This window comes from Onychostoma macrolepis, chromosome 11, assembly GCF_012432095.1.
Source record: "Onychostoma macrolepis isolate SWU-2019 chromosome 11, ASM1243209v1, whole genome shotgun sequence".
NCBI lineage: Eukaryota > Metazoa > Chordata > Actinopteri > Cypriniformes > Cyprinidae > Onychostoma > Onychostoma macrolepis.
In genome coordinates this window covers 15,897,936-15,925,364 of record NC_081165.1, presented here as the reverse complement: position 1 = coordinate 15,925,364, position 27,429 = coordinate 15,897,936, and the positions used below count along the sequence as shown (strand labels likewise).

The window sequence follows — 27,429 nt, the reverse complement described above, 5'->3', positions numbered from 1 at the left end:
ATTGGTTTCTTTGTGCTCTGTATAGTCTTTTCTTATCAATTCTTTCATCATTATAATACAGTACATTGCTGCATCTGTAATGCCTCATTTGGGGTTAATGTTTTTATCAAGATTAGCATTTTATTTCAGCCAAATTATAATAACTTTCATTTGCACTTTATTTTGAAGTTTTGCCATGCTTACTTTTATTAAGTTTCATTGTCACGTTGGTTTTAATATGTGTTTTAATACAGTTGTTTGCTTAGTGCATTTAGCACCAGTAATATGTGAAGAAATATACTGAAACAAATGACATCATTACAATATACATAGTGCCATTAATAGCGACTATACTGCCGGTACATGAGCCGTGATGTTAAATGCAACAAAAGGAAGTCCATTAATGAGTTTGGAGTCTGTGTTCTTGTAGTTCATAATGCAATGCAAATTACATAACTATAAAACTTTACTTAATTAAATTGGACTTGTTTACCTTACGTGACAAAAATACCAATTGCAGCATAAATCAATAAATTCTACTCTGACATGGTCCTAATATAAAAAATATCCTTCCAGCTAAATGCATTTTTTAATGTGCCCTGTCTTGAATAAGAGTTTGTTTGTCCCATATAGTATTTATTCCCAGGGAATGGAAAGTCATAATTGCAATCCCCTGTCACAGACACGCATGCCCCCTATATATTTTCCATGTGCATCTCATTAATTGTGCAGTTTTATGGTAATATGGCCTCATTCCAAAGATAATTTGAGGGATCCTTCAAAGGCTTCCGTTCTTGGACCGGGTCTGAGGTCTGTGGGGATGGACCGGAAGGAGACTTAATTTTACACATGCAAAGTTAACTATGGAACTTCAATAGAGAACTTTACCTTTGGGAGTGTGCACTATTATAACGACATGAGCAATGTTCTAGATACATCTTTGCTTTCCTTATATTGCACTGATCCTTAGATCCTGTCTGTATTTCCAGGAAGGCATAGGAGGGGTTATTATAGGTAAGCTGCTGAATGCTGTAGTATATACATTAATGTTTATTCATTTTCCAAAAGCTTTTATCCAAAGTGAAACCATGAAAATGGAATTTGCATAAAATAGTCAATGTCAACTTTTTTTCAATATGACAAATTCAATTTATGTGAAATTTTATGTGAAAGTTGCTTAGATCATTGTCTTCAAGAGGGAGGTTGGCACACACAGAGAATGTCCTTCTGCAAGCCTGCCTTTATTCTGGATGAGTGCACAAAGCAGTGAGCTGTAAATTACAGTATTCACTCTAAGTCACGACTCTTTCAAATACCCTATTAGATTGCAGACTGATAGCTTTGTGACCCCATCATGCCATGTTTCACCTTACAGTTCATATGATTTTCTGGTTTTCTTTGTGTCGTGACCAAAATCTGCTTTCCTAATTCCATTTACCTGTCTGAAGACACTGAAGGAGCTGTGTGAGCGTCTGACGCTGTCTAGCTCCTCCCTGCTGTCCTTTACTAAGCGACAATGATTGAGCGAACTGCCTGGTGATAGCTAAATGAATAAAGACGTGCCCTTTGCTTCCATAAACTTCCCTAATTAACTGTGGCACTGACATCTGCTTAGTAAAATACAATAAAACAGGGCTAGGTTTGTGTGTGCCTCACTTCTGAAAAACTCTGGGAATTGATTTATGTCATATGAAGGTCAAGCTGAGAGAATTACTAGAATCTCTTATGTGGGTTCAAATGCTTTTCTGATTTCTTGACTTACAGAATAGATTTTCATGATGTGGAAGAGACTAATAAAGGCTGATAAAAGAGCACAAAAACATGAAAGCATACAAAATCTGTTGCAATTGTGTGACCGTTTATCTCACAAGGAAATGACATCACATGTTGAGTGCATGGTCGCCTCGTCCCTCCATATTAAACTGCAAAGACAACACAGGACAAAAGCAGCGGAGTCCATGAGCCAGCATGCTGATAGACTTCCCCCGTTCCCCACGCCGGTGTCTAATCTGCATGCAGACATCTTCTTTGTGGATATTTGGATTTCCTCACCATAGCAACAGAGCTGCAAAACCGTGTTGTACAACCTCTCATCAGACACAGTCGTGCCTAGGCATCGCACGCCGTGCGGGAGCCAGACGAAAGGGAGATAAGAAGAGGAAAAAGAGAGAGGACAAGAGGACACCGCTGCCTCGCACCTAATTCTCTGTGGGAATTCTCCTCATTAGGACCATGACAGCTCAGTTACAACGGCTCCGAAGTGCCAAGGATCATGTTCACAGCCGCCGGTCGAGCAATCATTCCTGCGCTCAGCTGAGGGACAAATGGAGGGATGCAACAATTTCACTCTTTGCTCACCATGACAGAGCCTCTCTTTGCTGAATCCTTTTGTGTCAGACCGCAGACTTCGATCAAGCGCGGGTTAATTGCGAGAGAGCGGCTGGAAGATCCCCCCTCCTCTTCCACGCTGCCAATCTGTTCGTGCCTCTGATTTTCCACTCATTCTGCTCTCTGGTCTCTGTTTACCTCTGTCTACTGCTTTCTCCACCCCTTTCCCTCAGTCTCTCATGCTTTCACACTCCCTCCCACAGCTTGCTATCTCTCCTCCCCTCGTGCCTTCAAAGCCAGCAGTCTGCTCGTCACTCCAGGGCTGCTTGCTACATGATCTCTCGGAAAACAGCGTCTGCATCTTGCTCAAGCCGCTCCATGTGCAAGCCTTAAGATTTCTTGTCCAGGAAGGCAGGATGCTCCTGCGCTGGCACTGATTCTCTGCTCGATTTTCCCTTCCCCTCCCCTTTCCTGATCTCCTGCCCTCTGACCCTCATCCCTCTACCCCTGACCCTATTCCCTCTCTTTCCCCCCTCTTTCTTGACCATGTTGCCATGTGTCTACCGGCTCCAGCCTGTCCTTGCCTTGCTCTTCTTCACTTTGTTCACTCAAGGGGAAAACTGTCCAGTAACCTGCCTTTGCCCAGACCCTCACACTGTGGACTGTAGCGGGCGCGGACTTATCCGTCTTCCAGACGAGATCCCCTTGGACGTGCGGAGGCTGCTGTTGGCGAACAACTGGATCCCACGGATTCCTTCGGATTTCCTTGTGCTCTACAGTGACCTGGTCTACCTGGACCTCCGCAACAACTCGCTCTCATACATCGAGCCAGGCACCCTTAGCACTTCCTCCAGGCTGGTTTTCCTGGACCTCGGTTGCAATAACCTGACCGAGATCCCCAAAGGGACTTTTGGGGAGTCGAGGAGCTTAATTAAGTTGCGCTTGGGCAACAACCCGCATTTGAGCATGGTCAACGAAGATGCTTTCATGGGTCTTACCTCCTTGCGTGAACTAGAACTAGAACGCAATGCCCTGTCTGGGCTACAGGTGGGTGCCCTGAACCAGCTGCCGTCTCTCAGGGTGGTAAGGTTAGAGGGCAACCCTTGGGTGTGCAACTGCAACTTTGCCAACCTGTTCACCTGGCTGGTGGAAAACAGTCACAAGCTTCCCAATGGTGAGTCTTTGAATCTGGCATCAACTATTGTAGCTTGTTGAACCTTGTCTCACTGTTGCATAAACGTTACTGTATGACAGGATTCTTTGCTATTTATATTACTCCAGATTAAACAAGGGACCTCTTCCTGTGATCTAAATTTAGCTCTCTTTCCCACCCCCACAATGACTACAAGGGATTTCCAGAGTAATGACAGATAAATGAGGACAGCGCGGAAACATTGTGCGACCCCTTCAAGTATGCAGTGATGCTCTTATCCTCAACAGAGCTCACGTTTTGCATTCCATATGGGAATGTGGTTTGTGATTGTTATACATGTTGTGCATGCCAAACACCTGCTTACACGTCGCGATATACCAGCCGGTTATGGACATGCTATTTATATGGGAACTTTCTTACTGCGCTGCTGTTCTGTTGTTCTTTGGGGTTACAGTGATGGAAATAACCTGTTTATGCTGATCTGTGATTAGTTTGTGGTAGAGTTCACAGAGGTTAAAGGGATAGTGTACTCCAGAATATAAATTCTGTCATCATTTACTCAACTTCATACCTTTCTAAATCTGTATGACATTCTCTCCTCTAAGGAACATAAAATAATGAGAATTTTGAAGAATGTCTCTTCATTTTTGTCCATACAGTGGAAGTTAGTGGGGTCCAATATTGTTTCAGACCCTACTGACTTTCACATAATGGACAAGAACAGTTAAACATTTTTCAAAATATCTTATTTTATTTTCTTCACAAGAAAGAGGTTTGGAACAACACGAATATGAGTAATGATGACAGAATTTTCATTTTTGGCATTTAATTATGATGTACCGATGAGTACTGTGGTTACACCATGTTTTGGTTTGTTTTCACCAAAATTGTACCATAACAATACCATGATATGTATATATGGTAATCATTCAGTGTCATAATATATCATAGGCACATAATAATACCCTCACTGTGGTTGCAGTAGTGTTTTGTAAGGGTAGTTCAGTATAAAAAAATCTGCTGGTTCTAAAAGCATAGTAAAAGCATATATAATGTCTAGTCTCAGACATAGTCATAAAAAACATTTGGTGAGACTGAGAGAGAGAGAAAATTAAAGAGCATCATTCTCAGCAGAAGGGTTACTATGGAAAAAAAATCAGCTTATACAGAGATTCAGTTCACTGTCTGACAAATAAAGCTCAGTGTTGTTCTGTGAAATAGATGATGGTGGAGATGGGAGCTGGGGAATTTCCACTGGACACTTATTTAACATTCATCGACAAAAAAAAAAGCATTTTTACTTTCTGTGGATGCTTGTCTTTATATTTCTGAAAGCTGAATAGTAACAACATATTAGAGATACTTTATATTTCTTACAAATAAAATAGCTAAAATAAAATACAAAAACAGAGCACAAACATTCAGTCATCATCTGTTTATTTATTTTTTTCAGTAGAAAGTTTACAGCATTTCCACTGAAGTGGTGTTGCATTCTGTTCAAATAAATATTTGAATAATGTCGCAAACCCACAAGCAGCGTAAACTCATGAATCAGACAGTGAATAAAATGATCTTATCTCCCTCTATCTATCTACATGCTAGATTTTTCCGCAAGAGGACGGGGAAATTTACAACTTGAAATTATATATACAATCCTAGTCATCTTTTCTCTGTGGATAAAATGGAAAATAGATAACTCTGAACAAACATTATATCTAATGGGCAAACACCATGCAGCCCCAGAGCTCCATTATGTGTCATTTAGCTGAGCTGCTAGTGCTGTTTGTTTACATACGAACATGACCTTACTTTAGTGCAAGGAGAAGTTAAGAGCTGCTTGTGGGGAGTAAACACGCGAGGGCTAATAAAAGACAGTCCTCATGAGCCTCATGAAACATATAGGACCCAGTCTTTAATAAAAGTTTCTGATGATTCAACCATAGTGAGCAGAGGTCATCTTGATTACCATATCATTGGGCCATTTTCATTGCATTTGCATTTGCTATGCTAATGCACATTTTGATTCGGTCCTTTAAAAGATGTTTGTGCACTGGGTAAAATATGACATCCCTCAGTGGCTCTGACAAATAAATTTATCATGGGCTTTCAAAGCAGTCATTAGAGGGTCATAATGAATTGTACGAGAGAAGGAGCCAAGCTCACATCAGCATCAGCGTCAGCAGCAGACGGGAAGCCAAAAGCAAAGCCAAGCCTCCGGCGTACCCGCCAACAGGCCCGCCGTAGATGCACTCTGAAATTGATTTAGGAGCGCACATCTCACCTCATGTTTTCCACTTATTTCTGCATCACTGGGCTCTTATGACTTGAGGAAGTCCGAGAGCAGCTGGTTATAACTACAAACAGCCTAGAATGACCTTTGGAGCAAACATAAACAGATGACTGGACTGTGCGTGGACAGCAAGTCCTAAGAGGCTATTTATCTGCCTGAAGATCGACTTTACTTATGTTGATATGATGAATGAGAGTATCACACTAATGCATTCAGATTGATAACTGATGTGTTGTGATCTAATCAACTACTACAATTATTGATTTGAATACAGCAGATTATACTTGGTGCATTGCATTTCTAGTCTAAAATATATGATAGTAAATTCTCCAGAGAAAGAGAGTAGCTTCTAGAGAAACTGTATATGCTGCCTTAGGGTTTAGGAAAATTGAGTTTTAAATCAAATAAATATTAGCTCCTCTCCACATATCAGAGGAATGGTTTATTACCCTCTTGAACTCCTCAGTTGAACCGCCGATCTCACCCAATATGCTTTGTTTTGGTCAGAAATGCAATTCGCAAATGCATATCTGCAGCATCAGAGCTCACCGTGGATTATCCCCTTAATGAGAAGATGGATTTCCCAGCAGCTGGAACTATCAGTTCTTCTATTTCTAGCTGCATGAGAAAAATGATAAGGGAAAGAAACTGTTGGATTAGAAACTGAACATATTACTGTAGATTATCCTCTCACCGTTCCTGAGGCTATGGTACATTGTTTGATCTGATCTCACTAAAATAACACCCAAAGATGAGTTATTCACTAGCATTTTTCTTAAGTCATCTGCTGGTTTGGATTACGATGGTACATTAAGGGCCTATGTATGGGCCATTTCTAGGTCTTTTCTTATTGTCAGACATTTAAAAAATTGATCAAATTAATTACATGATGCACATTATATAAATCAATCAAATCACAGTTAATTAAAAACACATATCAATATTGCTGAGAGATGTTTCCAAATTATTAATGATATAAGCATTAAATTGACAAATGTTTGATTTAATTCCAAAAAGAGGCTTTAGAAGTAAATATATTGTTTGTTTTATTTTCATATCTTTGAGCATAAAACTATCACTGGCCTACATTTTTGGTGGAATATTTGTACAGAACACATTCCTTCTGGTAATTTCTAAAATGTAATTTGCATAGTTGTTTTTATTTACATTTAGAGATGTCCTGCATAACCTGGCTGAAAGAAGATTCTTGATCAGTTCCAATCAAATCTCCTAGAGCTGCTGAAAATAAATTATAATCTGTCCAATTTATTTGTCCATGTTTAAAATTGATTTCTGTAATGGCTTTGGACTTTGTCTTACCCACATATTCAAATAATTATATTCATTAGGAACATTGCTGAATCCCAGAAGAATGACAACTTCATTCTCAACCTCTCTGCTATCGCACATTCATGTTTCAGATGCAATTGTCTACCGCATACAAACTGATATGTTCAGATGAAATGTGAAGAACGCACTTAGGTTCAAGAGCATACGTGATTTGTATGCATGTGTTCAATACATAAGTGCGTGGCATCACTATGTTTGACAGATGAAGACTCGTTTTGGAGAATGAAGGTGTCTAGATAATCCTCTGTGAGCAACAACATTCAGAATAAATGAGAGCCCATTACAGTCAATCACTGCCAAGCATGGTTTGTATCACCAAAGACCAAATCGTTTGAGCTAACGGTCTTTATTCATCAATATAGCAGTTGCAACATTTATTACATCACTAAAATTAAATATAAAGATAGATAGATAGATAGATAGATAGATAGATGAACGGCTCTGCTATTGAAGTCGTTTATTCTACGCTTATCGTGGCTGGTGTTTAACCAGTGCAGACTTGCTCTGTGCTTGTTTGTGCTGGTGCTCTCTTTCACACATTTTGATTTCCCATGTGCCCATGTGATCATACACCCTGAGCACAGACTAGGCAGCCTGGCAGAGTGGGCTACACTGGATAATGGCTGATGTAATGATATAATGGACGGATAGGCCCTTTACTGTGTGACCTTTGAACTACTGTATATTTGGTGGATAAAGGCAAAAAGCTGGTCAGTAGGTCTTTTAATGGATGGATAAATAAATATGTGAAAATCAAACAATATCTTTAATGATCGTGAAGTGAAATAGTGGGGAAAGAAGTGTTGCCCACCCCCTAATCTATCAATTCTGCATAACCACTTCAGCATGACAAGTCAAATTAATTTAACATCAAATCAAATATATACAGGTCTAAATTTTATATATATATATATATATATATATATATATATATATATATGTCAATCATAGACGGCAGGAATATAATAATAATAATAATAATAATAATTACACACCTTACAATTTTCATTGTTAGAAATATTATATACCGGTAATTATTATATAATTCACATATTCCTCAACTTTTCCTTACATTTCTCCTTGACTAGATGTAAAAAGTGTCCATTCTCCCCCCATCTCAGGAATCTCTGTTTGCGTTTATTGGTTGTGAGAACTTGAATTCCCTGTTTAGTTTCACCCTATGCATTCCCTGTGAAAATGTTGTGAAACATGAGAATGGTTTTAAGAAAATTACTTGACTCTTTGCTCACAAACTGTCCTCAGGGGAGGATGTGCTCAGTGGACTTTCTCAGCCTACCAGCAGCCTCAACCATGAATCTTTTACGAGGGAAACAAGTGTAAACATGATCCACGGCTGTCATCACTGCTCATGGTTAAGACAGAACAAAGCACATCTATAATTAACATCACCTGTGACCTCAGACTGCCCTGACCAGTGTAACAGGAGTCTGAAGGGACTCATTTTAACTGATTTACAACCAATTCTTTCCACCCAAGACGTGTTAACTGAAACCTTATGAACTGACCTCAGTTTGAGATAAGTCTTTAAACCTAATGTGTCTTTTGGCTATATGTATGTTGCTTTTAAAAAAAGCAACATACAGTTTGGAAAAGGTAAACATTTATCAGTGTGTCCCCTGGGAACTGAACCTATGACCCAAGGCCGATTGGTTCGCACTCAATGTTGAATAACAAATTGCTTGAACAAAGGACTCCTGTGAATTTTTGTCGGCTTTCTATCAGGTCTATTGTATACTGTCTAGTGTTTTATCACATGATGAAAATATGACTTAACTAAACAGGTGGACATGCATAAATAAATAAATAAAATTGAATTCTTTTCCACCATCTGGCATGTCCAAGCCCGTATATCGACTGGCATGCTGTATTTTTCGCATATATCCTCATTATGTAATAGAGATCAAATAAATCCTCAGCACATAGTGTGTTATGCATGCGGTATGTTCTGCTCCCACATTGTTTATAATAAAACTCTGGATCCTGTCTGCTGTGTGGCTGCTGGCATGTTTCCGTATGTGCGTTAGCGTGTATTTTTTGCGTGCTTAAAATAATCCACCGTATGGTCTGCTTCATGCCACAAATGGCATCCAGAGTATGTCTAAATGCACCATTGAGAGCAGTCCCATGTGTCTGTGACATCACCAAATCCCCCATATGAGGGAAACCCCTCCTGATTAGAATGAGTCACACACAGCTCTTGCTGACACAGGACCGAGAGCTTCTTTACTATAACATGAGTCTCTCTCGCTTACTAATTCTCTACCTCCCCTTGACCTTTCTGTGAGCTCCATCTTTTACACTGATTTTGTGTTTAAATGCAAATGCATGCAAAGCAGCACCGTTTTCTGAGCTCAATCAAACAGCTCATGCTTGCGCCCTCAAAGAGAGCCCTTGAGTACCTGTGCAGTGTATTACAAGGTAGAGAGCAAAGCTAGAGTTAAGCTGAGGTCAGGCAAGGTTGTCAATACGCTGAAATGCACACCACCTATTCATGCGTCTGCAGTCAATGGCCTGAATGGAGTTAGAGATGGGGACGATGCCAGACTCCAATATCAGGCTCACATCAGCAAGGTAAATCAATCACTGGCAAGACTGTGTTACAACGGAGCATTCATTCCTCTTACCAGACGCTAATTTTGAATGTAATCCATCAAGTGCAGACATCACCTTGACGACATCCAAGTCACTTCGAATCGCTCGCTCGTCACTATTCCTAATATACTGAATACCGCACGGTTCACTAGATGGGGAAGAATGAATGGTGAATTTCAGTGTGGACATAAATACAAACTACATCATATCTTGCATGTAGCGTTTGATTATGCTAATACATTTGTGGTGACATGATTAGTATTGATATTACAAAAGTTTTTATTTTATTGAAAATAGAGTAAAATCAGTAATATTGTAAAATATTACAATATAAATCAGTTTTATTAAAAGTTAAATTACATTTATAAGTGTAATTTATTCATGTGATGGCCAAGCTGTCTTCAGTGTCACTTGATCCTTCAGAAATCATTTTAGTACATTGATTTCGTGCTCAAGAAACATTTCTTATTATCAATGTTGAAAACAGTTGTGCGGTTTAATATTTTTGTGGAAACCATGATATACATATGCACACATCCAAAGTTCTGTCGTGAAACTCTAGATGGTGCAGTCTGACAGGTCAAACTGAATTTGACATAATGACATCATCACATGGCGCAGCTGATTGGTTCTTTTTGTATCAGCAGTCGATGAGCTTGCTGCTCAACGTTCAAATGCTTGGCTAGTGTTTGCTGAAGCAGTTGCAGCACGCTTCAGAAACCCTCCACCTTCCCCAGCTCCACCTGTATAGATCTGCTATGGAGTGATTTATGTATGCTATATTGGGGTTATTTAAAGGGGTCATATGATGCAGTTTCAAGTTTTCCTTTCTCTTTGGAGTGTTACAAGCTGTTGTAACACTAAAGTTGCAAAGACTAAAGTCTCAAACCCAAAGAGTTATTCTTTATAAAAGTTAAGACTCGTCCACGCCCTCCTAAAACGGCTCATTTAAACATGCCCCCACGTCTACGTCACTATGTGGGAAGATTTGCATAAAACCACCCAAAGAGGGTTTGACTTTTATTCTCGCTGTAGTATTGTTGCTTCCGCCCGTGCCATGTTCTGGAGGTGCTGTGTTTCGTTGTGAAAGCGAAACTACTTTCTTTGGGCTTCCAAAAGAGGACACAACTAGAAATCAGTATTTACAACACTGTTCCAGAACAGTTCAACCCAAATATTAGAGTGTGTGCAGCGCATTTTACGGAGGACTATTTCCTGAACCTGGGAGTAGCCTACAATGCCAGCTGTGCACAAAGGCTGTTTCTATAAAGTAGGGCAATTCCAACTTTGCAAGGACAGTTTGGGGCTTATGACTCACAGACTGTAAGTATGTTTTCATATTTAAAGAATTTGCCACTGACTATTCAAATGCGAGTTTGGAGCTGTGTAGAGTTGCGCTTGTTGTTTGTCGTTTCTCCGATCACAAATGCAGACATGGTAATGTTTACGCGGCGCGATGCAACGCAACACGTAAAAAGACAGTATAAGTCATTATAACCAGTAATTATGTCCCCACTGGATGCAACAAATGCCTCGTTTATTATGGGTTTTATTGTTTTTTGCATTCCTGTGTCGCAGCTGACACAGAAGAGTGTACGCATTTTGCGTTCAGCGGATACTCTCCAAAATGGCGCTACAGTGATGCTACGGTGATGCTACAGTGACGTTACAGTGCCTAATTGTTGAATAAAGTTGTTATTTTTGTTTTATTTCCATACAAAAAGTATTCTTGTCGCTTCATAACGTTACGGTTGAACCGCTGATGGCAGATGGAGTATTCTGACGATGTCTTTCATACTTTTCTGGACCTTGACAGTGTAATTTACTTGGAAGTCAATGGGACAGTCACAAGCAGGTGCAGCTCGTCTATATGGGCACCAAAATATTCATACAAAACATAGACCTCTATATAAACTGAATCAATGATAAATTGTAAATGTGTTCAGCATTCTGCAACAAATATTTGTCGGATTTTCTAGACTATTTTAAGTCGTAAAGCAAGCAGTATATATTAAAATCCCGCGCATGACTTTAGCAGGCATGTATACATGATACTAAGTGGGGCAGACAGTGCCTGAGACCTCCCGAGCTCAACAGCGCCCCACAATTTTGCAACGTAAATCTGTGGTGAAAAGGGGAACTGCAGCGCGTTCTAATTGAGGGCCATTGGGGCAGATTTGAGACTGCCCCGCTTATTTTCACGTTAACTTTACTTTACGTGAACCTCGCTCCACTAAAGCCTGTGTAAGATGCTATCAATCCGCTGTCAATCCGCTTCAGCTGTGTGTCTGCATCAGGTCAGTAACTAGTTGGCATGTCTGTTTTTCTATGTGGAGTAGTGGATTAAATTAACAAAGTAGGCTATACGTTAAATCTTTTAGTTTAAATGTGCTCACATGAATAGCCTTTATATGGTTCTGTTGTGTTTGTTTTGTTTATTCTGAGAACAGAAATATGATCTTCTTTCCTCACCCGAATTGCTCCACAATTTGTAACATTCTAAATCACCATTTGGAGGTGATGAATACCATATAAGGCAATTAGTATACAGCATTCAGGGGTGGTTCTAGACCACAGTAACTGGGGGGCCCAGACAGGGGCCACTTGTGCTTTTAGGGGACACAATTTTAAAATTCATCCTAACCTACTTTAAGCATTATTCATTCAGTCATTTTTCACCATGTCATGTATCATTGCAATCTCTAGAAGTAATCTATAACAATTTCAACTAAAATGAATATTTCATCATGTTTCATTTATTTTGACAAATAATTTTGTATGTCAGGGGCATCATTTTTGAGGGGGCACGAGTGAAGGGGACTCTCATGCTTGTCATATGACACACAGCAGCCACAAAACCACTGTATAACTGATATTGGCTTATGTATTATTATTTTTATTATTCGAAATATTCCCAAAATATATCATGAAATATCTCGATTCTCAAATATGTGTAAGTAAATGCATTTTGCACCTTCATAGATTGTGTTAGTTGATCTATAATGGCCGATAGGCAAAGTAGCCTAATAGTGTAATATTAACTTTGCATAAAAATCGTCTTTTTACTTAAGTACCAGATGCCATACCATAAAATGAGTGTCATACCATAAACATATAATACGACTGACTTTGTATTTTATGTGGATTTAAGTTACTAATTAGCGCATAACACTTTCATTGTACAAAAATAGCAAATACGTTTACATTATCAAAGAACATTTTCACTTCAGTCCAGCGAGTTCAAGCACTCTCATAAAAACTCCCATAATAATCTCTAAAGCTGTTTACACTGTGAAATTAATATCTTACTTACATTCGTACATCTTCACTTTGTTATTTCTGAGGAGAGAATTTACCAGAGAATTCAGTCAGCTAGCGCGCGGTGACGAAATAGCGGTGCTTCGGCGATAACTCATCTGAACGCTTCTGATTGGTCATTGCATTCATAAACTCAACATAATCGTATGTGATTGGTTATAATGTGCAGTGCTTTAAAAACGTGTGTGTCTCTGGCTCTGTGCCAGCCAGCGAACACAGATTTGAATTTAAAAGCTGTTTCTCTTTTTATGTAGTTTACAGGCCAAACTGCGCATTTCACCGAAAATTGTTTGGTGTGATATGATTCCAAATTTAGGGGGGCCAAGGGGGGGGGGGCAGGCTTGTTGACAGGGGGCACTGTCATCCATATTTTGGAGTGACCCCCCACCCCCATAACCGCCCCTGATTACATTACTTCGAGCCTGTCAATCAACATTTGCGCGCCACCCACTGGATAATGCAAGGACATCTCTGCCAAAATTTTGTGTTCAGAGATTAGAATATAAAGTTTACAAAATAATCTGCCCCACCTAAATTTACGGTCAGGAAATTTACGCTACTGGTCACAAGCCTCCCGGTTTTCATCCAAAATATCTTAAATTGTGTTCCGAAGGCATATGAAGCTTTTACGGATTTGGAATGACAACGTGTCGTGATTAATGACAAAATTTTCATTTTGGGGTGGAGTAACCCTTAGCTGCTGTCTACTGTTTTTTTTTTTCGGTCTCCAAAGGGGGTGACATTCATCCTCTAATTCATGTTTGACAATAACACATTGATTTAGGGAGTAAAATATGGATGTAAGCAAGAGAGGAACAATTTTGGCCCTCCAAAATACCTTTGTGAAAGCTCATTCTTTAACAGTGTGATCTTCCGTGTGGCTCATAAAAGCTCACCATGCTGACAATTGAAAGTGGTGCATTATCAGATTTGAAACAACACAGGTGCTCAGGTGTATAACAGGGTCATATTAACGTTAAAACTGACAGAATCAGGCTTACTCCCTGTAGCAAAAACTTATTTAGGTTGAAAGGTCAGAGACAATCTGCGTGATTAATCTCAGCTATCCCAAACCCACGTTAGACAGAAGACTATCTTTTGGCACTCATGAGAGAGAGAGCCTGACACCGTCCAGGCACAGCTTGTCTCAGATCTTCTCATTAAAAGCGAGCGAATGTGATAGTTTTCCTCTGGGCCTCTTAGCGCTATCCGGGAATCTGACCGGTTTGAGTGTTCACAGCTCTGCTTTCATTGTCGAGGGTGTGAAAAGATCTAGTCTATTTTACGGAGTTTGCAGTGTTAACATATACCTGAAATAAAATGCAAGATGCAAAGTTTTGAAACAGAAGTCATTCAGCCTAAATGTGACCCGTGCTGGCAAAATGAGTCGGAATGAGCACATTTTCAAAACATAGTTCGGTAACACTTTAGAATACTGTTCTATCATTTATGAATAACTACACACAAACACATGAGTAATGCAATATTATCACTCTAGTAACTACTAATAACTAACAAGCAACTCTGATTAATGAATTAGTAAGTAATAGTGCTTGGTCGAATGTGGTAGTTCACTATTATCTAATCAGTAATTATTATTTTTGTCATACCTCCCCAAGAACTACTAAGAACTACTGTATACAGGTTGATAATTAATATGAATAATACATAATGTATAATTCATTCTAAAGTAAAGGTCATGGTAACCCACTAGTAATGACTCAAATATTACCAAATTCTTCAGAAGGAATTACTAATTATTTGGATCAGTATTCTAAAGTGAAGATCATGATAACTCCCTAGTAATGACTGAAATCATTGTAAGCTTTTGAGGTTTTTGTAAAGTATTGAATAGTAATTATTCAGGTGTTACTACATCCTTCTAAAGGAATTAGTCATTTTTTGGATCAGTATTCTAAAGTGAAGATAATGATGATAACTCCCTAGTAATTACTGAAGTCATTGTAAACTTTTGAGGTCCTGGTTAGTAATTCATTTAGCTAGATTTGGTAACACTTAAATCATTACTTGTGGGTTACCGTGATCTTCACTTTAGAATACTGATCCAAATAATTAGTAGTTTCTTCAGAAGGATGTAGTAACACTTGAGTCATTACTATCCAAAACCTTACATATCTCAAAAGCTCACAATAACATCAGTCAATATTAGGAAGTTATGATGATTTTCATTTTAGTATACTGATCCAAGTAATTAGTAGTTAATTTAGAAGGAATTGGTAATACTTGAGTCATTACTAGTGGGTTACCATGATCTTCATTTTAGAATTAATTATTCATTATGCATAATTCACATTAATTATGAACCTGTATAAAGTAGTTCTTAGGAGTTCTCAGGGTATATGAAAAAAAATAGTAGTTATTGGTTAACTAATAGTGAACTACCAGTTTCAACTTAGCGCTATTACTTAATAAATCGTTAATCAGAGTTTCTTGTTAGTTAATAGTAGTTACTACAATGTTAATAGTGCATTAGCCATTTGTTCCTGTGTAGTTATTCATTAACGACGGAACATTATTCTAAAGTGTTACCCATAGTTCTTTTTATTTTCACATTCTGCCTTAAAATACCTTCAAAATGATATATGAGTTGTTGGAAGACCAACAATGACGGAGCTACAGCCGTTTGAAGGCCAGTCAGCAGAGTTGATTTTGAGTTTTCTGAAGATTCCAAAGCAAAATCACCAAGTAACGTTCCATATTTTCCTCCAGTTCTTTTCTCAATAATAAATACTATATTATTAATCACAATATGGCTATTTTTTATTTTATCTTTGTTAATAAAAATAAGATCAAAGAAAATAAACAGTAGTTTAATCAAGAGCAGCGAGTGATTCTGTCTTTTCTTTTAATGGTTGATTAACATTGAAACAGATCTATATTAAGATCTACTGTAATGCATGGATCGATATAATATCTAATCAAATCTATTTAACTGTTATGATGGCTGTCGTTGTTGTTCATTAAATATTATAATTCAATAAATAATATTTTCTATAAAAATAGTAGTACTTAATAATAGTATTTAGTATTAGGAAACGGTGTGTGTGTTCATGATGGTGATTTTCGTTACATTATTCCACTATTAGATGGTGACAAGTGACAGTTTTTATGAGAGAGTCAGCAGTAAAGACTTTTATATTGAAATAGACTGAAACAGGGTTGTAGACTAGAAAGTTATTTTTACTAAATCATTTTTACTGTAACAACACCTTATAAGACAGCCAACAACTGCACTGAGCAGCGCTGTCATCGGAAATCTTATTAGACAAAGATATCGCTTCCCTCAGCGGACATTCAAACTAATGAGATTGAGCTGAAGAATAAATGCTGTATCAGACGCAGGTAATCACACTCGCTCTGTCCATCTCTCTCATAATACTTCACAGTGAGCTTTAAAAACAGTAATTACAATATATTTTCAATGAAGCAACTCAACGTTCCTTCATTACTAGTTCTACAGTGACGTTTTCGAAATACTACCAGGGGCTTGGGCTCGGCTGTTAAAAAGTAAAATTGAGATTTGAATCTGCGGCAGAAGGAAGTAGTTCACACAAAAGAGGGTTTTTAAAGACACTCTGGCCTCGTGCCAATCACAGCCGTGCTGATATACAACAATATTGCACAGCCACTCGTGTGATATTGCTCATTTACAGTATCTAATTCTATAAAAGTCAGCATGTAGTATTTTACATTTCAAATGCTTTGCCTTAAAAATGTTCTGACTCATTCTTCCCCTTTAAATGATATAAAAATCAAACACTCCCCTTTAAGAGCTCTGAATAATATTAGCTGCTCCACTTTTCAGCTTACTTTTTTATGGTAGGGGAACATACTGACACCACAGTATCAATCAGAGCATCCTTAGTAGAACAGTTCCTTTAAATAAACTTGAAATTTTACTTTCAGAATACAAACATATTGGAAATTTCCACAGGCTCTTCAGGACATGCTGCTTTTGGCTGTTTTTGTCCTCCATCAACACAACATATAAATCTCAAATAGTGTTTAAAATCTCCTTGAACCGTGGCGCATGCAGTGCACCCAAGGACACATAAATATGATTGAAATTTCAGAAACCTAATTTCCACGAAATGTAGCAGGCTGCCATATAGAAGGCTGCCCGGGCCACTCGTTCAAGTACAGTAACCTGTGATGGAAATAAATCATTTACCAACCTTAACCAGGTCGTGATGCGCTGAGGTCAAGAATATTTCCTGCCACACTGAGTATTGATTAATTTCTCTCTATGAACACAGCCTGTGCTATCCATTTCTTAAGAGCGAAAATAGAAGAAAAAAATACATCTTGCAACATTAATCAACCTGAAGAGACAGGTGGGGGTCACATGATCAGAGAGAATAGCCTCTTAAAGTGCCAGAGGCCACTGTCTGAAGTTAGCGAAGCGGTGAGTGTGTGTCGAAGCTATGTGAATATAAATACAGGCAATTTATCTCCATCATCCTCCAGCGAATTATCCTGACGCTAAGGCACAGATGGACTCTCCAAGCTCACATTTCAGACTTGCTCTCGAATCTGACGTGAAAATCAATACGCAGATACATAGACTCTTACTTAAAAATTGAAGAGAAATTCATATGGAAATGTTGTGAGGTCACTGGGGACATTACAAGGTAAAACAGTTTACAGCGGGAGATGTGTTGCAGCAAATAAGACATTGTGCTCAAGCAGGTGATATGAGTTTTGAGTCCGGCTTGAATCACATCCTCTTCCTTCTTGGAAATAAAATCATGAAACACACATTAATAAAAAAATAATTAAAGAAATCAAATACTATATGCTTGTAGATTAGCTAGCTAGAAAAATGTTTAGACAGAGTAACTATGTATATTTTGTGAGAGAGAAAGAGAGATGTAGAACCTATGTCGGTCTATATTTTGTTCATTATATGTATTTTAATAACCAATTTGATGATTATTTGACCAAAAAATAAGAGAAATGTTTAGACGTACATGTAGAAACGATGTGTATTTTGTATATGTTTTGATTTGCCTGGGTGGGCAGGGTGACTTAGAAAAAAATTAGGATAAATATTTAGACATAGAACTACGTATGTTTTGTGTATTACATTTTAATAAGCTAAAGATCAACTATGCAGCACTCCAGTGCTTGAGGTTTTCCATTGCATTTGTCTCCAGCAGCGTCCACCCACCTGCTCTGAGCTTGGCTTCCCCCGGTACTTCCACCTTGTGTTAATCATATCAACATTTTATGCCTGATACCCGCAGGGAATTTATCCCACCAAATGTATTTATCTTGGAAGCTAGTCATTTTATGCAAAAAATACACTCCAGTTTCTGTGGAAGTATTAACATTGTAATGTTCCCTGCTATATATCTGTCAAAAGCTCCACAAAAGTTGTTAATCTCATGACCTGTGACGATGGTGCTCTATTGCAGTGGACAGATGACACGTTAGACATCATGTTTGTGATGGAGACAGGTCAGGAATAGTCGTGGCTGTCATGGAGGACTGGTGACTAATGCCACGAGATATCGGACTAATATCGTTCTGTGAATAACATCCTGACAACCTCAAGGTCTGCAGAGTGTATCAGTTTACAATCGCCTATGATTACCAGCCAACATGCTTCCGTTTTCAACTGGTAATTTGTGAGCATTTCCTCTGTACTGACTTGCCAGAGACTAACATCAGTTTCAGTGCATAATAAAAGCACAAGGCTGGCTGGTGTCAGGACTGAGGCTGAGGCCATGACTGCGACAACTCATAATTAAAATGTCTTCATAGGCTTTAATTGTTACATCAAGTCCTTATAAATGAAATTACACGTCAGTTGAATGCACACTGTAAAACATCTGACTGTGAATGTGACAGGATATTACTGGATACTACTTATCATACTGTTATATATCATAAAATCACAGTATCTCATCAAAATGGAATTAATTACAGAACTATTATGGTAAATTGCTGTTAAATTCTCATTTGTGAGTCAGCAAATCATTCATCATTTGTCCTAGGTGATTAAATGTGGGTGAGAAATAAAAATGAAGAATTAACATATATACATTTTTATACAGTAATGCATTATTTTAAATGGTATTCCCCTAATGAGTGAAAATTACCTTGCGTGCACTGATTTCATAGTAAATTTCTGAGTATGGTAGTTTACTGTAAAGTATTAGTTAAACCATGTAAAATGCTTGCAGCATTTTACATTACAGAGCAAGTGAAAATGAGAGAAGCTAGATTCACACCTCTGTCGTCTTCTGCCATTGTGCAGATATCCCACACAAACTGTGAGTTAGCTCTGGATATAGTTACATCTCCCACACAGAACCTCACGCTCCAGTGCATCAGATGACCTGGCTGTTAAAAGCAATGAAAGCAAACATGTCATCACTCCCATTCTTCTATGAGACTGCACGTTCTGAGAGAGAGAGAGAGAAACGAGTGAAAAGCCCGTTGCTTGTTTTATCAGCTTTGGATCTCATGATATGCTCCTGCTGTTTTATTTCTTGCGTCTAAGCAACCAGCCATAGAAGAAAACAAGCCTGCCTTGATATGCTCTTCAGAACTCATTTACTTTTCTTTCTTATTTCTTTTTGTTTTCCGTTCATTTAGACGAAGATGCATTTTTCTCTGTTAAATTCCTCGATGTAAACTCTAATCACACTCTTATTAACATCTACTCGCATACACAAATATATAATTTACATTTATATAATGCGAGTTGATTATATTTCTCTGTGCAGCTGAAAGCTGTTGTCGGATATTCCTCTCTGTGGATTTCATGATTATGTGCTGTTGACGTGCCCAAGTCTTATATGCCCTTGATTCAGTCTCATTAACACGCAGCAGTGAATCAGCGGGGCCATGCTGAGTGTGTGTGTGTGTGTGTTGTTTTAAATGAGTGAGTGCTGACAATCTGACTCCTGTCCTGGTCAAATAGTGGCATAAATAAACATGAGAGCTATTTTAGGCCATCTCATAAGCCCCCTGCCATTTCGTTTCCATCTATAATATTCTAAAATTTCTTGAAATGAGTCCAGGGATTCGTTTGTGTCAGATGAATCTGATCTGAATGGCCATACAGAACAATTGTCCAGTCCTTGGATGTTAACTAATAAAGCTGTACTATTACTGTCATTATGTTATATATCTGTTGTGTATTTAGTCTAATGAGATACCATTATTAAAATATGAGATATTCAGACAATATGCATGTTTATATATCGGGGTTCAGAGTTTAAGAATTGGTTCCCTTTCTGTTCAGTGAGTTTGAATCAGAAATGAAATGCTCACACTAGACAAGAAACTGCATTGGAAGAAAGAAGACAGAAAGAAAATATTTACCTGAAATGAAGTATTTAATTATTAATATATTAATATATAATAATAATATATAATATATAATATACAATATATTAATAACATAGTCAGAAGAAGACCGCAAGAGCTTTTAGACCTAAGCAACTGTTCATAAAAATGCTATATTTTGTTTTATAGAAACCATATGTAATGTAGAGTCGTACTTATGATTTTAATACAAATATCAGATCTTACTCTAACTAAAAACTATAATTTATTATACTGTTTTTGTCCTGTTTATACAGGTATAGAGGGTATGGAGTGTTCCTTGCCCACCGACGGACGCCGCGTGCCTCTCAGCCAGCTCTCCCAGGACAGTTTTCGGGAGTGCCAACTCACCCTCACCCTCACTGATTTCCTCATCATCATCTTCTCGGGCATCTCCGTCTCAGTGGCCGCCATCATGGCCAGCTTCTTCCTGGCGTCCACCGTCCACTGTTTTCAGCGCTGGAGCAAGGGCACTAAAGGAGACGAGGAGGAGAGTGAAGAATGAGGAGGGGGTTTAGGCTGAACGACCTTCAATCTGATTCAGAGCTGCCAGTTCCTGACAGTTCCAGAGTTCAAACAAACAGCGTGACTGAACAGACACCAGGTAGAACTCGAGCAGAAATAACCTGACTGATAGTATCAGCACTAATAAAGTGACTAGTACGGACGCAGTGCCCTCAGAATTGAAGGATATTTGGTATGAAAGCAAGCCTTAGTATGCAAACTTCCAGGGATTTACTTGTTAAAGGAAATTCTTTGAGATCTTGTTCTGCAGTAGAGTTTCAGTGTTGTTGAACACTCGTGTCTGTAGAGTTTCCCTACATGTAGTCAATATAAAGTTAGCAAAATATAACTGTGCTACTTGTTGATTGTGCCAAATTAGCACAGGTAGACAGCAATGGTTCAGACAAGCACTGATGATCCATGGTGAGGAATTATCACTATAGAAAGTCATGTTGCAGCTTTATACAGCCAAGTATACATGATAGAAGCCATTTTCCTTCAGGTTGGAAAGGATGGGAAAAATAACTTAGACTGAAGAGAGATTTCAGAAAGCATTACCTGTAATTGAAAGTATAGCGCTTAATGTGAATAGTCGTGTCAAATACCGCACTTTAAAATGGTCCTACCTGACATTGTCCCTCAAACCACCAGGTACACTGGTTCAGCCCAGATCTGCCAAAGAATGCTTTGACTGAGGGACTGAGGTTAATGTGTTTTGAAATATAGATTTATTTTTCTTTAAAGAAAGTTTGTGATTTTAGCAAGATTACATTTATTTAGCGTAATTATGGTACTACTCACATATAATGATATCCTTAATGTGACTAAAGACAATATCTATGAGATGGAGATAAGTTTATTCTACAAATGTCATTGTGTTATTCAATTATTTATGTCTTAAAAGTATATTTAAAAATGCGTACAGTGGGCCCAAAATGTATTTGGGCATTCAAGTCAGACACTGCAATACATAACAAAATAATGAACCAAGCAAAAGATGCCTGTTTGGTTTAAATAAAATAAAAAAACAATGAATTATATGATATTATCAAAAATGTAAATTGAATTAAATACATGCACAATGAAAAAAAAGAAAAGAAAAGGTAAAATGAAATTGCAAAAATGTCCCAGAAAAGTGACATTTGGACTGACAAAAGGTTCTGCATTCTTCATTTGCTGATGTCACAATTTCTTTTTAACAACAAAATTATTTTCGTACATTTTTAGATGCCACTTAAGTGTCCAAATATGTTTTGAGGCCACTGTATGTTCACGTGTCTACAGATTGCTGTCTAGTGTCGACTAATAATAATACAGTGTGTAACTAACTGGCATACATTTCTGTTCATAATGTCAATTCCATCAATTCCAAGAAAATTATTTTGTCAATAGAGCGTATGGGGAAATGATTTTCGAATGTCAGAAAAAGACATTTGATTGTTTGTGTTTTCCTTTATGAATATTTCTATCAGTCTTGCTTCTTTCATGTCCTTATTTTAAAAGGGCTTCATATAGAATTAGATTAATGTCTTCTGCACAATTTCAAGAATCACGTTCATTAATATCCTAATATATCACTATCCTCTGTTCCATTGTTGCTGTTGGCAGATGCTCTGGATGTACTATTTAGAGAATATAGTATAGCTCTTTTTCCCAGACAGGTATCACAACTTCATTTTTGCAGTGCATGAATAATTAATTGGATGTGTGAAATGAAGCAGACAGTGTGCTTGCCTTCAAAAATGTTGGGGATGGAAAAAGAAATCATTATGATTCAAAGACCATCTTATTTTAAAAGAATTCTATTCTGCTCACTCAACCTCAGCCATCATATTGTGTTGGATGTAAGAAGCACGAATGCATATTAATATAATGTAAATATTCTGGTGTCAGGACACGGTTGACCCATATGCACAAACTTTCAAAGCTAGACTGTAGCATGATATCATCAGCAGAACTCAAACCTGCAGCTATAAAATTGTCATATTGAATTTTTTTTTTTTTCACATACAGTATATTCTGAAATAGCTTTTCAGTCAACCAGTAAAAAACAAAACAAAAAAACAACTACTTTGTATTTGCAAGTGAAATGAGGCATTATCATTAAAAAAAAAAATTCAAATTGTAAACTAATATTATAGACACTTACTATGCCATGACAATAGAGCTGTTCAGTCATGACGTCAATTTGTTTGCAGACATCTGCATGGCTTCCCGTTAGAATTTCGAATGTTTTTTTTAAATTGTGTTATGAATAAAACAAGAAATATAAAGTAATAACAATATTGAGAGTAAGCTATATGAATAGACATCAGTGTTTACAGTCAAATCTCAAATGAAAAAAAAAAAAAAATGGTTGATACAAGGAGAATTAGTTGTAAATTAAGCATCTTATTTTAAATTGTCAACTCGTAAATCAAAAACTGCCAACTTGTTTGAAATTCCTGAGGGAACTCATGACCTGAAAGTTTTTAGTGCTACAAACAGAACAGCAGCTGATTTTACACGGATCAGTTGAATAATGACATTTGCAATGACAAAATGCATCAAATTTCCATAATCAGTACTTTCCTTCATTGTCTACAACAACAAGTAAAATATGGCGAGTTCATTGCTGTACCGTCTGTTTCTGAATTCAGTATGTGTCGTTTGAAAAGAGCCCAGAGCTCCCAGCATCAGTCATATCCTGTGTCATAACTGTCACACTGAGCGATGTAGTAAAGATGTGTGTTGCATAATAACTTGGAGTATATTTGTTCTCCGTCTTAACTGAACACTACATATACCTAGAAAACCAACTACTATGTAGTTACAGTACAAAGAAAGGGAAAACAATTTATGATTTTATTTTTCCTGCATAACCCAATGGCAACATCATCCAGTACTTTGTTTTTTTCATATGGCAGTGCACTGTTGATGAAATACAATATCATATTAAACAGTAAACTATTTTCGACTGATCTTTTATTTCTTTGCATTGATTTTGTTCATTTTTCTTACCAATCCTTTAAGTAGCAATGTCCAGCTCTGTAAAACAGACATGTTTGAGTGTTACTTTTCCACATAAAGCTTGACTAGACATGTATCCTTGACTAGACATCCATCTAATGGATTTTGTCGTTTTACGGACAATGAATGTGAAACTGGGTTCTAAACACTAAGGAGACACCGCACTATCTAATTTCACGCCCCAGTATTAACGCTTGTGACGTCCACGGGTGATAATTAACTGTCAGGTCATGTCTGCAATCTGTCAGGACCACAGATAACTTCTCAGGGGCTTAAGCTCTAGATAACAGCATGTTTGGCCAGATATTTTTGTAGATCTGCAGAATAAAATGATGAAAACAATGCATGGTTAAGCTATAATCTCTCTCTCTAACTGTCATGTATTCACCCATCATTTTAAGACAATTGGTGTTGAAATGTTATTGATTCCAAGCTTTGTGCAATTCTGGAAAAATAATTCACTCCATGTTGTTCCACATCTGGTACTAGAATACAGTATATATATATATATATATATATATATGTGTGTGTGTGTGTGTGTTTAGATATATATAGATATAGATATATTAGTGTTAATATCCTTTAACACATGGCAAGCCGTTGATTATCCCGCTTTTTCCATGGTCATTTGCCAAGTTATATACAAGTTAAAAATAGTATTGCTCTTTGCAGCGCAATATTTGACAGAATAAGTAAAATGACAGTAATTTTCATCAGTTACGGCTTGTTAGCTCTAGCATCCTGCTCGCTTCAAATTATACATATATATATATATATATATATATATATATATACTGTATATATATATATATATAGTGCTGCTGGAAAGTTTGTGAACCCTTTAGAATTTTCTATATTTCTGCATAAACATGAACCAAACCATAATCAGATTTTCGCACAAGTCCTGAAAGTAGACAAAGAGAATCCAATCAAACAAATGAGACAAAAATATTTTCTTTGTCATTTATTTATTCAGGAAAATTGTGGCAAAAGTATGTGAATCTCTTGGATTAGCAGTTAATTTAGAAATTAGAGTCCATCTGTGCAGAGGTGTTTTCAGTCAGTGCAATGACTATCAAATGTCAGAGCGTTGCCAGTTTTATTCAAAATCTGTCAAAGTCTGATCATGTTTGTGGAAGTGAATCATGTCGCAAACAAAGGAGATTACTGAGGACCTCAGAAAAAGAGCTGATGTTGCTCATCAGGCTAGAAAATATTACAAACCATCTCTAAAGAGTTTGGACTCCACAAATCCACAATCAGACAGATTATGTACAAAAGAAGGAAATTCAAGACCACTGTTACCTTCCCGAGAAGTGGTCGACCAACAAAGATCACTCCAAAGCAGAACGTGTAATAGTCTGCAAGATTGCAAAAGTTCCCAGGGTAACTTCCAAGCAACTAAAGGCCTTTCTCACATTGGCTAATGTTAATGTTCATGAGCCCACCATCAGCAGAACACTGAGCAACCATGGTGTGCATGGCAGAGCTGCAAGAAGAAAGCCACTGTTTTCCAAAAAGAAAATTGCTTGCTAAAGATCATGTGGACAAGCCAGAGGACTATTGGAGAAAGGTTTAATGGATGGATGAAACCAAAATAGAACTTATTGGTTTAAATGAGAAGCTATTATTTTCAGAGAAAAGAACATTCTAGCTTAAGAATCTTATCCCATCTGTGAAACATGGTGGAGGTAGTATCACGGCTTGTGCCTGTTTTGCTGCATCTTGGCCAGGACAGCCTGCCATCATTGATGGAACAATGAGTTCTGAATTATACCAGCAAATTCTAAAGGAAAACGTCAGGACATCTGTTTAAGAACAGAGTCTCAAGAGAACTTGGGTCATGCAGCAAGACAACGACCCCAAGCACACAAGTCATTCTACCAAAGAATGGTTAAAGAAGAACAAAGTAAATGTTTTGGAATGGCTGAGTCAAAGTCCAGACCTTAATCCAATTAAAATATTGTGGAAGGACCTAAGCAAGCAGTTCATAGGAGGAAACCCACCAACATCACAGAGTTTAAGTGGTTCTGCACTAAGGAATGGGCTAAAACTCCGACATGTTATTGTGCAGGACTGATCAGCATTAACAAGAAACTTTACCTTCAGTTACTGCAGCAAAAGGGGGTCACACCAGATACTGAAAGCAAAGATTCACATACTTTTTCAACGCACAGATGTGTAACACCGGATCATTTTTCTCAATAAATAAATGACAAAGAAAATATTTTTCTCCCACTTGTTTGATTAGGTTCTCTTTGTCTACTTTCAGGACTTGCATGAAAATCTGATGATGTTTTGTGTCATATTTATGCACAAATATAGAAAATTCTAAAGGGTTCACAAACTTTCAAGCAGCACTGAATATATACTGTATATATATATGTGTGTGTGTGTGTGTGTGATTTGAAGCGGTCAGAATGTGGGGGCGCTGTAAAAAAGTTTAAAAATATTCCTTTTTATGTGAACTTTCCCTTTGAATGCGATAAGCAGATGCCTTAATATAACATCTAACATTATTTACTCACCCTTTAGTTGTTCTGAACCTGTATGCCATTATTTTTCATGCAGAATCTTCATACAATGCCCAAAAAATACTATATGGCTTCAGAAGACTAAACAAATTGAAAGTGAGTATATTTCAATTTTTGGCAAACTATTCTTTTCATTTTCTATGATAGAACCTAAATATGAAATCTTCTGAAACATATTCATTTTGTCAATGTAAACCGAGCAGTTCACAACCTTTTTTCTTGAAAGTTTTCATGCACAAATGGATTAACGTCATACTTCAGTTTACCTCCAAGTCGGTGTTTGCATTCACAAATGATGCTTTTTGATGCAGATTACAGCTGTGGAGACTAAGCATGGTCCAGTTCATGTGACACAGGTGTTTGCCCACATTGCTGTTTTATAATGGAGCAGATGGTCAGCCACTGATTTCACTGTTTGGATTTTTCCATATGTGTGATTACCCTTTCAAGAGAAGCGCCAAAGTTGTTCTCCTTAAACTTGCTGTTTAAAAAAAAAGGTATGGTGAGAACACTTAGGCAATGATGGATGGAAAAAAGAGAACCCTCCTTCAAGCATTTACTTCATTTGGTTACCATGGCTACAGGACCAGAGGCTTGCACGGTGGGATGCCGAGGCGGGAACAGTCACGGCCACAGCCTTTTGCACTTGCTTCCTCGTCTGTCCTGCTCACACTAAAAGGAACTGCCATATTCGGGAGATTCGTGTCATCAGGACCTGTCTCCTGATTCTATATTCAGTGCTAAAGAGCAGGTAGGGGCTTCACAGGGTCACTTTCAGCTTGGAGCCCAGTCTCTTCTGATTAGCTATGGTTCACGTATTGGCACTAGAGAGAAGTCTCTTCAGATTAAGATGGTGCTGACCTCTAGTTTTCACAAATGCACACAAGCTCAAATTCTCTCCAACGTAGGCCTAATACTCCCAGGATTTTATGCGCAAGAGTAGCCAGAGACATGAGATGCAGATTAAATCCGATCCTCTCGGTGTACAGTGG

The 27,429-nt window shown here is 37.8% G+C and overlaps 1 protein-coding gene across 1 annotated transcript; it reads left to right on the top strand.

Moving 5' to 3' along the window:
* Positions 1–24,214, top strand: lrrc38b (leucine rich repeat containing 38b). The gene is made up of 2 exons (XM_058790523.1): positions 1–3,481; positions 20,648–24,214. Exons 1-2 carry the CDS (start codon positions 2,854–2,856, stop codon positions 20,893–20,895), a joined length of 876 nt encoding a protein of 291 aa, XP_058646506.1. The 5' UTR covers positions 1–2,853; the 3' UTR covers positions 20,896–24,214.
* Positions 24,215–27,429: the final 3,215 nt, after the last annotated feature.

Excerpts from the sequence above, each read along its gene's own strand:
- lrrc38b (XM_058790523.1), top strand. The coding sequence starts at position 2,854 with ATGTTGCCATGTGTCTACCGGCTCCAGCCTGTCCTTGCCTTGCTCTTC. Across the intron at positions 3,482-20,647 it reads CAGTCACAAGCTTCCCAATG|GTATAGAGGGTATGGAGTGT; the intron begins GTGAGTCTTTGA and ends CTGTTTATACAG.